Source organism: Choloepus didactylus, chromosome 11 (assembly GCF_015220235.1).
Source record: "Choloepus didactylus isolate mChoDid1 chromosome 11, mChoDid1.pri, whole genome shotgun sequence".
NCBI classification, from domain to species: domain Eukaryota; kingdom Metazoa; phylum Chordata; class Mammalia; order Pilosa; family Megalonychidae; genus Choloepus; species Choloepus didactylus.
In genome coordinates, this window is record NC_051317.1 from 71,731,784 (window position 1) to 71,744,845 (window position 13,062).

A 13,062-nucleotide genomic window follows, 5' to 3' on the forward strand; every position below is an offset into this window, starting at 1 on the left:
TCAGCAAGCACCTCTGGCGGCCTACAAACATCTAATGTCTGTGTGTCCTGGCTTAGCATATTCTGGGGCATTTTCCCTCTCTGCTCTCTGCATGAGCTCCCTTTAAAGGACTCCAGTGATCTAATCAAGACCTACCCTGAATGGGTGGGGTCAAATTTCTATGGAAACATTCAATCAAGAGGTCACACCCTAATCAAAAAGATTAATAAATCTTCCCCCACAAGATTGCCTTAAAGAATATGGCTTTTTTGGGGGCATAATATATCCAAATTGGCATAATACCTAAAAGAATTCAAAGCAGATATTTGCATACTAATGTTCATAGTGGCATTATTCACAAGTAACAAATCAGAAGCAACCCAATTGTCCATCATCTGATTAATGGTTAAACACAGTGTGGTGTATATATATATATACACACACACACTTACACAATGGAGTATTATTCAGTTATATAAAGGAAGGAAGTTCTGATTCTTGTGACAACGTGGATGAATCTTGAAGATATGTTGAATGAAATAAGCCAGACACAAAAGGACAAATACTGTATGATCTCACTGATGTGAAATAATTAGAATACCAAATAGAGCTGGAATCTAGAACATAGATTACCAGGAGCTGGGTTGGGGTAGAGAAGAGGAATTAACGCTTAATTTGTGCAGAATTTATATTAGGTTGATTGTAAAGGTTTGGAAACAGATGGTGGTGTTGGTAGCACAAACTGTGAGTATAGTTAACAGCATTGAATTAAATATGTGAATGTGGTTGAAAAGGGAAAATTTTAGATCATATATATGTTACAAGAATAAAAATTAAAAGATAAAACATAGGACTATATAGTACTGTGAACCCTGTTGTAAATAATGGACTATAGTTAATAGTAGAAATATTAAAATGTTCTTTCATGGATTGTGAGAAATGTACCACACTGGTGCAGGGTATTAATAATAGGGTGACATATGGGAAAAAAATACTCCTAATGTAAATTTTGGACTATAGTTAATAGTGTAATTCTAATATTCTTATATCAGTTGTAACAATGATACCACACTAATACAATGTGTCAATAATAAGAGGGTATATGGAAGTGCTCTATTTTTTGCATGATTTTTCTGTAAACCTTCACCCTCTATAATTAAGAAAAAAAAAATCAGGTGACCTTATAAGTGTGGTTCTATTTCTAGACTCTTCTCTGTTCCATTAATCTGTGTCTATCATGTCACCAATATCACATTGTCTTAATTACTATAGCTTTTTTTGTAAGTCTTGAAATCAGGTAGCATAAGTCCTCCAATGTTGTTTTCTGCCTTTCCTTTTTCATCAGCTTGCCAGTGTCTTCTAAAAGTCCTGTTAGGATTTTGATTGGTCTTGTAGACTTTTTAATCCATACATTATGTATTTTAGGAACAAAGAAAATTCAGCTCCACTGGAGGAAAAAACTACAGGAAAAAGTGAGGCAAAAAAGAGAAAGATTGCAGAAACTTCAAATGTTATCACTGAGTCATTGCCTTCTGCCGAATCAGAACCTGTTGAAATTGAGGTGGAAATCGCTGAAGGCACGATTGAAGTGGAAGATGAAGGCATCGAAACGATAGAGGAGGTATCTTCGACCAAGCAGTCCATAAAGTACATTCAGACCACAGGTTCCTCTGATGATTCTGCTTTAGCACTGTTGGCGGATATTACCAGCAAGTACCGTCAAGGTGATAGAAAAGGGCAGATTAAAGAAGAAGATGGCTGTGCACCTGACCCCACAAGCAAACAGGTAGAAGGTATTGAAATTGTGGAACTTCAGCTGTCACATGTGAAGGACTTGTTCCATTGTGAGAAATGTAACCGTTCATTTAAATTGTTTTACCATTTTAAGGAACACATGAAATCACACTCCACTGAGAGTTTCAAGTGTGAAATATGCAATAAAAGGTATCTTCGGGAGAGCGCATGGAAACAGCACCTCAATTGTTACCACCTTGAGGAAGGTGCAGTCAGTAAGAAGCAAAGAACTGGGAAAAAAATTCACGTATGTCAGTACTGCGAGAAACAGTTTGATCACTTTGGACATTTTAAAGAGCATCTTCGAAAACATACAGGTAATTAGCATGTTCTTTGTTAAAAATATATTTTTTCCATATTCATTTCGAGTCTAAATGCTAATAATCCTTTTTTTTCCCCATTAGTACCACAGAAACCATCTCCTATATTTTGTAATGTACAAGCTAAGCACACATTGTTTCCATAATATTACTTTGCTGAAGTATTGATGCTTTAAAAGCAAAATCAGTATCAACTTTGAAAGTAAATGTCACTCTTTTACCTGGCAATTTTTTTTTATTTTTTAAAGAAATATTTAAAACATGGTTTATTTCTCTACTTAAAAGGTTATAAATCATTAAATCCTAATTATAGTGAAGCTTAACTGTTAGTAATTTTGTATTTCCTATCTCAACATGTTACATAGATGACTACATTGAGACAATTCCTGACATGTTTATACCTTTCTGTACATGTGATCATCTGTTTTGACCAGGTAACTAGGTAGGCAGCATAGCTCCATCAGAACTAGTGGACAGCCAGGGAGATAAGAAGGGTAAAGTTTTATACTCTTCTTTCTGGGAGTCATCCCAGGCATGAGGGAGATGTCCAGGGAGTCTACTTTAGGGCCTCTGACCCTTATTTCTTTATCCCCTCTGCCTATGTTTTTTCCTTGTCAGATTCCCTATCATTGTACCCATTCCCCAAGCATTCTTTGCTAGGTCTCCTGCATCATGCACAGGAACTACCTCAAATGACTTGAATCTTTGGGAATCCCTAAACCGCCTATAATAAGGGTATCCAGAGAGTAGCAGGGGGTGCTAAGTATCAGAGCTCCGGGCACTTGTTTCCCAAGTCCTTGTTATGTGTGATTGTTTCAGTTTGCTAAAACTGCTAGAATGCAGTGTATCAGAAACGGGTTGGCTTTTAACAATGATTATTTATTAAGTTACAAGTTACAAGTCTAAGGCCATGAAAATATTTGTCCAGATTAAGGCACCAAAAAGAGGATACCTTCTCTGAAGAAAGGCTGCTGGCATCCAGGGTTCCTGTGTCAGATAGCAGAGCACATGGCTGGGGGTCTGCTGGTCCTTCACTCCCAGGTTTTCATTGGTTTTAGCTTCTGATTCTAGTGGCTTTCTCTTTGAGCATCTGTGGGTTCTGTCTTAGCATCTCCAAGGCATTTCTCTCTCTGCTCTCTCCAATGTCTCTACCTTTTATCCTCTCACAAAGGACTCAAGTAAAGGATTAAGACCCACCTAGAATGGGATGGGTCACACTGAAACAACCTAATCAAAAGGTCCCACCCACAATAGGCCTGCACTGACAAGAATGGATTAAAAGAACATGGCCTTTTCTGGGGTACATAATAGCTCCAAACCAGCACAGTGATGGTTAAGACCTTTTAGACTGTTAATGCAGTAAATACAACATAGGTATTTCACACTGTTCAGAATCTATGTATTTGATGCAAGATTTTGAATAGCTTCTGGTGAAATTTTCATATAGATCCCTCACTGTCTATAAAGTTGCTTACTTCACACTATTTGAAATTGAGGAACCAAATAGACTCAGATAATATGGTACCCCTCACTATCCAAATGATTGTTATTAATACTAAAGAACTGAATAGGTAGATGAATTCGCAAGGAAGTCTCATACAGTACTTAAGGCACAGTATGGATGTAAAAGGCTTTGAGGTTCTAGTTTGGGTAACTAACCGGTGTTTATGAAATATTTTGGGGAAAATGCTTTCTAATTGTATGGATATACTTGTATATTTGAGGACTACTTATAGTTAAATTTTTTTTGGTAGTTAAACAACATAAATATTCTACTTTAATGGTATATTGATGAGCATTTTTTGTAGTAACAAATTCTGCAAAACAGATACACTAACAGCACATTAAATTAATAAATATTATTAGGTAACTAATCTACTTTGATAGGGGTTTGGAATACTGCAAAGATAATCTGTCACCTTTACATTATTTCCTATGAATACAGAAGAAATAGAAATTGTCTTTTTTGCTCAAAACTTTAATGACTTTTGCCTATTTGAAAACAGGACAATGCAGACCATTTTGGTAGGTCCTGAACTTTGTATTTTAGATGTTTTGTATGCTTTGTCTTCCCTTCAAGATAATGTGAGATAATTCCAGTAACTTAATTAAGTTAAGTAGTTGTTAATTATAGACTCAAATGTCCTACAAATGTCCATTGTAGGAAAGGTTCAGTACATTAAAGCAAAGTTGAGAACTTTCATTGTCTTTTTTTAACCTCGACCATTTCCTGTACTAGTAATTAGTAGTAACAACATATTTACAGATGTGACAGTGACTTAGTGAATTCAAGAAGAGCAAAAACAGTTTAAAATTGTGTTTAAGTTATTAAAAGATGGTTATTTTTCCCTTATAACAAACTAAATATTAAGATAAGGAGACAATCCTGTTCACTATCCCCCAAAAGCTCTCATATGCATCCCCTCACTTTCATATTTTGCATATTTTTATTAGTTTAACAGTATGTTTCTTTTCTAATCTTAAAACATGCACTATGATGTATGGCTTGATCTGTAAAATTTTGCTGTTGTCCTCTGAATTATTTTGTTTCCATATGGAAAGTAGTAAGGATAATGCCAATATGCTGGGCCATGGAGGTAAAGACAGTTTAAAATAGAGTCCCTTGCCAAGGTGATCACGGTTGAGTTCGAGGAGACAGATGCCACTATCACAGTGCAATGGGCTAAGAGATGATAGAGGTAAGCACAGAGACCCATGGAAATGCATGCCTGGGCTGCCTGTTCATGATGGAAGAGACAGAGAAGGCTTAGAGATGGGTTTTTACTTCATGATGACTCTCAAAGGAAAAGTATTTAGCCAGGAGAAGGGCATTCCAGGCAAAAGAAGTGAAACATACACAGACATAGAATGAGAGCACATGACTTGTTTGGAGCACTGCCAGTTATTTGTTAAGACTAAAGGACTGGGTCTAAGTAGAGAAATGACAGGAGATGTGACTGAAGAGGTGGGAAGAAGCTGACTGCAAGCACACACCCTGAGGTTATGGGGGATTTTAAGTAGTGAAGAGCAAGAGAGAAGGAGTGATGGGAGATGAGACTGAGATTGTATAGTAACTTTTGTAAATGTAGTAAATGAGTTTGGATCTTATTCTGAAAACTGGGGCCATTTTAAAGGATTTTAAGCCAGGAAGAAATCTGTTCATATAAGTTATTTTAGAAAGATAACTGGAAGGATAGATTGGAATGGAGCAAAAACTGCTAGCTTTAATTTGGAAGCTGTTGGAGTAATCTGAACAACGATAAGGACTTGAATAATGGCAGTGAAAGTGGGGAAGGGTTGGAGATTTGAGTAATATAAAGTAGGCAGAAATAGGATTTGGTGATCAGTAACATGTTGAGGTACAAAATAGCATGACTTCTAACTTTCTGGATTAAGAGGCTCCATGATTGGAGGCATTATTAACTTATAAAGAAAATAATGGGATAAAGTTATTAGCTATTAGACATACTGACAGACCTGTGGGACCTTCAGTGTGAAGAGAACCTAGAGGTGACCTTTGGTCATGTTTTCATATAGTTGTTGCTTAGTTTCCCAGAAAGGTAGTGTGGTATCATAGAAGGATGTGGACCTGGAAACCAGAATTTGATTCCAGCTCAAGTTCTGACATTCATCAGCTTAATGAATTTGATTGGTCACTTTATCTTTGGGCCTCTTTCTTTTTCTGGGTAAATAAGGATAATGGTACCTATTTTTCAGGATTGTGACAAATAAGAGAAAATAGTGAAAGCACTTGGAACACCTTACTGTCTGCATCCAAAATATAATCTGTTGCAATTTCTAGGTTTTATTGGGCTTATTAAACTAATTTTTTTAAATTAAAAAAAAAAAGCTCAAACACCATACAGTAAAAAGTGACTCTCTCCTACTTCCGTAAATCTTTCCAGAAGCAACTACTGCTACCATTTTCTGATTTATCCTTCCAGATATATCCCTTACATTTTCAGGTAGCCATACACACACACATATGCATGCTTTTGGAACAACAAACAGAAAGAAGCATGTGGAACGCAGTGTTATACATTTAATTTATCTTGGAGTCCTTTTTTTTTTTTTTTTTTTTTTTTTACATTTCTGAATCTATTTAATCATTTTCACTGAGGCTGCATAGTATTTCAGTGCATGGGTATACCATAATTTACTTAACTACACTCCTGCTGACAGATGTTTAGGTTGTTGCCTGTCTTTTGCTATTACAGACTATGCTGCAGGTAGTATACTTGTACATACATATTTAAGGACATATTTAAGTTGATTTAAGAGCAGAATTGCAAGGTCAAATAATGTGTGCATTTTACATCTTAGTAAATATCAAATTGCTTTTTGAAGAAGCCATGTCAATTTATATTTGTAGGTTTCATTTATAATAAAAAATTACACATTAATGAAACCACAAAACTTTAACCATTTTATTTAGCAATATCTCCCAAAGTTTTTAGAGTTGAAAAGGAGTTTCTTTACCAACAGAGCCTCTGGGTGATTAGGTCTTCTCTAGCAAATTTTTTTCACCACATGAAAATTGTACAAAATAAAAATCTGCAATTGTTTTGTCAGGGATTAAAAAAACATAGCTCAGGTTTACTTAACTGTTCATGAAGTATGAGGGACATATTTGGGACCTCTTCATCACTGGGGCTCCACCTCTGAAATCTTAGTCCCACTCTATGCAGGCCATTCTGTCCCTTGAATTTGCCCACTCCTTTCTTTACTCTTTTCTTATACTTTTACCTCATTTAGACCTCCAGTCCTCCACCACCCTTTTCACCTAGTTTATTGCCCATTTCTGGCTTCTCTATCCTTTCTGGACCTTGGGTACTAATTGAGTCATTTTTTCTTGTACTCTAAGCACATTCCCTTGGCTTTTGACCCCACCTTCTCTTAAAAAACAAAACAAAACAAAACAAAAAACACAAAATCTTCCATCCTAGAGTCATTGTATCCATTTATTCCTACTCCCTGGTTATTGAGTACTAGAGAAAATTGAGATCTCAGACCTTAGGTTAAACCCTCTGGTGTGTGATTTACATCTTTCTTTTCCTAAACTGTTCCAAACCTTCATCCCAGTACTCAAGACCCCTTCCCACACCTGAGCCCCCCAACAAATGGCTTGCCTTTCTTCCTGCTCCCAGCTTACCTGTGGTAGCATCTATTTTTTATTCCAGAGAAAGAGGATTCCCTTTTCTTCTTCAAGGCTAATCCTTCCAGGCATGTTATTGATCCCACACCTTGATGTCTCTTCCAAGAGTATATTCTGTCATTTTTCCTCCTCCTTTCTTTCTCTATTGGCTCCTTCCCCTTGGCAAATAAATAATGAAGCCTCTCCTGGCTTAGAGAACCCTCTGTATGTCTTGTCCTCCTCTAGCCACCTCTCCTTTTTACTTCCAAGCCTTCTTAAAAGAATTTCAGTAGTGATTTTTAATTTATTCCTCTCACTCCCTCATTATGCTGTAGTAATGGCTTCTGACCCCACCACACCACTGACATTGTTCTTGCTGAAGTTATTATAAGCCCCTATTATTATCTTAACCTGATGTCTTCATTTTGGCACTGTTTACTACTGCCATCTTCTTCAGATATCTTCCTTATGTCCCTCAGTCTTCTCTACTAGTTTTTCTTCTGCCTCTGGCTGTTGCATTTGTGTTGTCTTTATCGGCTTATATACCTACTTTTTTTTTATGTATTTTTTTGTGAACTTTAACATATACATAATAGTGATAACTTTCAGAGTATGATTTAACAAGTAGTTAGAGAGCACATTTCAATGTTACGGGTTACAGTTCCACAATTTCAGTTATTTCCATTATTGTAAAATATAACATATATAGTTAACTTTCAAAATATAGCTCAACAAGCAGTTATATAGGTAATTTCAAAAAATGTTATGGGTTACAGTTACACAGTTTCAGTTCTTTCCTTATTGTGAAATATAGGATATATACAGAAAGGTGATAACTTTCAAAGCACAATTCAACAAATAGCTATAGAGCAAATTTCAGAGAATGTTCTAGGTTCCTGTTCCAACATTTCAGTTATTTCCTTCTAGCTATTCTAATACCCTAGCATCTAAAATATATGTATATATATATATATATTTATATGAAGTTTCGGTATTCTTAATCCTTTATTAAATCCTATCTTGTCTATTGCTACCCCTGCTTCTCATTTAATCACTTTCTCAGTTTTTAGGGGTATCTAGGCAGTGGCCACCATAACTTGTTCATATTGAAAGAGGATGTTGACACTATGGGGAAGGGGCCTATATCTGATTAAAAAGTTTGTTGCCTCTGGATTTTAGCACTTGTCTGGCATAGGAATGCTGTGGTGGATTTAAGTTTCTGAGAGATGAAACTTAGTGAGTGAATCTTTTATAGAATCTCAAATAGGGATCTAGGTATTTTGGAACTACTGTTGGTAAGGCCATGACGTATTGTGGCCATTTGGGATATGTGGCTGCAGCTTGTGTAAGAGAAACCTCTAGGATTGCCTCTTGAAACATATTACGTACTGTTCTAAGTTGGTGTTTCACTGGGTCCTGCCCTTGATACTTTTATCACATAACATACTCTTGAGAAACTTTATCCATACTTAAAGTTTTTATTACCACTTAAAGTAACCCCTAATCTATAGCAGTCCACCTTCTATGTGGCACCAGATTTGTTTATTCAACTGCCTTCTGGACGTCTCTACTCTGCTCTGTGAGTTCATTGAACTCAACAGACACAGAACTGAATTTATAATCTTTCCCAACACAATCCACTCCAGGTCTACTTCTCTTGGACTACTGTGTTATCGAACAATATCAGGCATCTTCAAAGTGGTATGGTCATAGACTGCTATGTTCTTTATCCTGATAGTACCACTGCCCACTTAACTGGTATTGTAAGACAGATCTGAGAGGCTCAGTGATTCTTACCTCCTTACCCCATCCCCACCCCACCCTGCCATTCATGCTGCTTTGCTCTTCTGTGCCTCTGCCTAGAATGAGCTTCCTTCTTTCATTCTATTCCAGGAGAATTAATTCCACCACCACCACCACCCTTACATTGCTGCAGTACATTTTCCATGGCCCTTTTGTCTGTAACAGGCCTTCTATAGTGCATTGCATTTATTTATTTTAAAGTATTTTGACTTCATCCCCTGGCCTGTGAAGTGAAGTCTTTGTAACCAAGGAAAGTTGATTTATCTTTTTTTCTGCCTCCTGAAACATTTTACCTACTGTTCTAAGTTGGTGTTTCACTGGGTCCTGCCCTTGGTTCTTTTATCACATAACATACTCTTGAGAAACTTTATCCATACTTAAAGTTGTACATGGTCTTGTACATAGTAAAAGCTCAAAAAGTGCTTTTGTGATGGATAGTGATACATTTCCCTGAAATAGAGATTGGTCTTGATTTTTATCTAAGGAGAAATATATAATTTTAAGCAATGCAAAAACTTGGAAAAGAACTCATCCAAATTTTATTTAATTATCTTATTTTCAATAGATGACAGATACAATGATAATAATCCTTAATTCATTGTTACGAGAATATCTGAAAATTATAAATTCTGATCCACCTCTCAAAATGTGCTATTAAAATAAACCCAAAAGAAAAAAAAAAAAAAACTCTAAAATTACTTGCTTTTGCTACTTAATTTACCAATTTTTTTTTTCACTTCTTATAGGTGAAAAACCTTTTGAATGTCCAAATTGTCATGAACGATTTGCTAGAAATAGCACACTTAAATGTCACCTGACTGCTTGCCAAACTGGAGTGGGGGCAAAAAAGGGAAGAAAGAAGCTTTATGAATGTCAGGTACGTGTGGGTGAATTCTCTCTTTAACAAAGGAGTCTATGTTTGAAATATTTGAAACTGTGAAGGGTAACAGTCTGAAGCAAAAGTATAGAGTTGACAGTTTAGAAAGAAATGAGAATAAAAACAACATTGTCTTGATTTTATAAGGGGGATTAGAATAGGTTTTTTTGCCCAACCCTAGATGACATCAACATCAACAAAAATTATGTTCTAAATAACAGGTAGTATTGAAGTGTGGATATTCTTAATCGAACAAAGAGCAATCATTAGAATTCTGGGGGGTTTGTGAGAGGGCAGATCAGATGTAATTGTATCTTCTTCCATGATTAGTATATTTTTATCCTAAATAATGTAGTGGACTTGAATGTTGATATTATGAGGGGGGGTTCAATATTGTTACTTTTATTCCTAGAATTTATTTGCTGCTTAAACAGTGAAGGCAATATTAAAATGTTTCCCAAAAGGTATGTTGAGTACTACCCTACTTCAGCTAAAAGATCAAGTGAACTGAAGAATTATGTAGTACCTTGGTCTCGATTATATTGCAAAAACCATATTCATAACATTTTCAGAATAAATCTTCAACTTGTTCCTATATTACCTTCAGTTTGAATATTAAGTATTGTTAACACCATGTGTTTGATTATTTCAGGTCTGTAATAGTGTGTTCAACAGCTGGGACCAGTTCAAAGATCACTTGGTAATACACACCGGAGATAAACCCAACCATTGTACTTTATGTGACTTGTGGTTTATGCAAGGAAACGAACTAAGGAGGCATCTCAGTGATACTCACAATATTTCAGAGCGTCTGGTAACTGAAGAAGTTCTTTCAGTAGAAACACGTGTGCAAACTGAACCTGTGACATCAATGACTATTATAGAACAAGTTGGGAAGGTGCATGTGCTACCACTGCTTCAGGTTCAAGTAGATTCGGCACAAGTGACTGTGGAACAAGTCCATCCAGATTTGCTCCAGGACAGCCAAGTGCACGATTCACATATTAGTGAGCTTCCAGAGCAGGTCCAGGTGAGTTATCTAGAAGTGGGCCGAATTCAGACTGAAGAAGGTACTGAAGTACATGTAGAGGAGCTGCATGTTGAACGGGTAAATCAGATGCCAATGGAAGTACAAACTGAGCTTCTAGAAGCAGACTTGGATCAAGTGACCCCTGAACTCGTGAACGAGGAGAGTAAGCCCAGCCAAGCAGATACTGTTGAGGCTGCCAGGGAAGATCACGAAGATGCTGAGGGATTAGAGACCAAACCAACAGTGGATTCCCAAGCTGAAAATGCAGGGGATGAGGACAGAACAGCTATGCCAGTTTTAGAGTGAAAATAACAAATGAATATATTTTTTAATTTACGTGCTGGGTTTTTGAACTGATTATGGGCAGTGTGACTGTCCTTAAGCTAACAGACAAGTGGACCAAAGTTAAACAATTTCTTAGTGTGCTGAACTGTTTCTTTGAAACAAACTGATTTCCCCACACTTAATGCCACAGAGGAGGAATCTTTTCCATATAAGAATGGGAAGCTTTGAGAAGTATATTTCTGGAAACGTAGATGGATTATATTCTTATTATATAAGTTGGGTACGAATGTATCTGTTGTCATTGTGCTAAGGCTTTGCCCTTTTCTCTCCCCCAGGTCACGTCCTTCCTCAAAATTTTTCCATATTGTAAAATCAAATTGTAAAATCATTAGAATACAAATTCATGTATTCTAATGCATGTTAGAAAATTGGATATATAGGAAACACAAGGCTGCATGAAGAAAAGTGCATTGTTACTGTGCAGTTAAATTTTGGCTTCTGGCTTTCTTGGAGTTTGAACAACATTCCTGTCTACCCTGATAGTCAGAGATGCCATCTCTGCAACAGGAATAGAGTGGTGGTGGCAAAATTTCTAGAATGTTTAAAAAAAAAAAACAACAACCCACACCCATGTGCCTTTTCAAAACCAACGAAACTTCTATAAAGCATCTCTGGTTTTTTCAAAGTTCGGTTGGTCAGAAGCAATGTAGAAGATGCTATAGTACTTTATATTTTTGCTTATAAATGTCAACCACCAGTGTTTTTTTTTCACTTAAGTTAGGTTGAGAAATTTTATTTAATGGCAGCTGAAGGGCCATTTTCAATTGGAAAAATTCATTTACATCTGTGGTAAACTTTATTTTGTTGAAAAGTTGCACTAGTATTTTACCACCAGATGAAAAAAAAAAAAAAAAAGATGAGCATCATTTAAAAATTAATGTATTTAAAATAAAGTACAGAGAAAAACATGTATATAATATATCAGGCTTTGTTTTGAATGGAATCTTTTTTTCCCCAATCCTTAACATAAAGATCTGTGCTATAACTTTTAAAGCCATACAAATAAGAGTGCTAAACTGTGGACTTAAAAGTAGGTGTGTAAATATTTTTAATCAGTATTATTTGGAAAATAAAATATAACAACATAAAATAAACCGATATGCTATTTTCTTTACCTGTTGAATATTGGGAGACATTTACATTTTTGAAGTAAACTTTAAAATTATGTGTTCATGACTCTTTTTGTTTTAATTACCAATTTGGAAATTGTATAAATATCTAGTAACTGTGATTTTCTCATGTGTATCTTTATGCATCTGTATTAACAGACTGATACAAGAACTGAGATAAAATCATCAGCACACACTTCCATCCCTACCCCCAAATGAACTCAAAAAAGAAGAGTGGGGAAGAAGTTGGTATTCTTTGCAATTCTTAACATGGTGGTTTTTGAAGAGCCTGTTGAAACAAAGAGTTTCTCCAATACTGAGTGTTTTAAATTTAAAAGATCAATTCAACTATCTTGTTCCCCATCCCATGGGAATTCTGATATTAGATAGTATCACATTTATGAAATAAATGAAAAGAATCACCTCCCACAACTGGAAAAGTCACAGATTTAGACAGGAATGGGAGTTTTCTTTTTTTCAAAAAAGTGTATAAACATCTCCAAGTCTTTTGGCAGTTGGATGGGTACCTACCACAAAAGCTTATTTATATATTTTGTTCTTTGAAGTCTGGAAATACTGATAATAGAATTAGATCATATTCCACTGAATTGTCAATCTACCATAGGATGCCCATGTTCCTGAATTAGTTGTTTTAAAAAAAAAAAAAAAAA

General features: G+C 35.8%; 1 protein-coding gene across 6 annotated transcripts in view; it reads left to right on the plus strand.

The window, feature by feature from the left end:
• ZNF131 (zinc finger protein 131) overlaps positions 1 to 12,181 on the plus strand; it is a 34,442-nt gene extending 22,261 nt beyond the window's left edge. For 4 of the 6 annotated variants that reach the window (XM_037799332.1, XM_037799331.1, XM_037799333.1 and 1 more), the window contains 3 exons: positions 1,405 to 2,090; positions 9,777 to 9,907; positions 10,560 to 12,181. In XM_037799332.1, the coding sequence (XP_037655260.1) occupies positions 1,405 to 2,090; positions 9,777 to 9,907; positions 10,560 to 11,243 (1,501 nt within the window). In that variant the 3' untranslated portion in view covers positions 11,244 to 12,181. Of the gene's footprint in view, positions 1 to 1,404; positions 2,091 to 9,776; positions 9,908 to 10,559 lie in introns of those variants that run through there. The other 2 variants (XM_037799334.1, XM_037799335.1) reach the window with 2 other exon arrangements.
• The last annotated feature ends 881 nt before the right edge of the window (positions 12,182 to 13,062 follow it).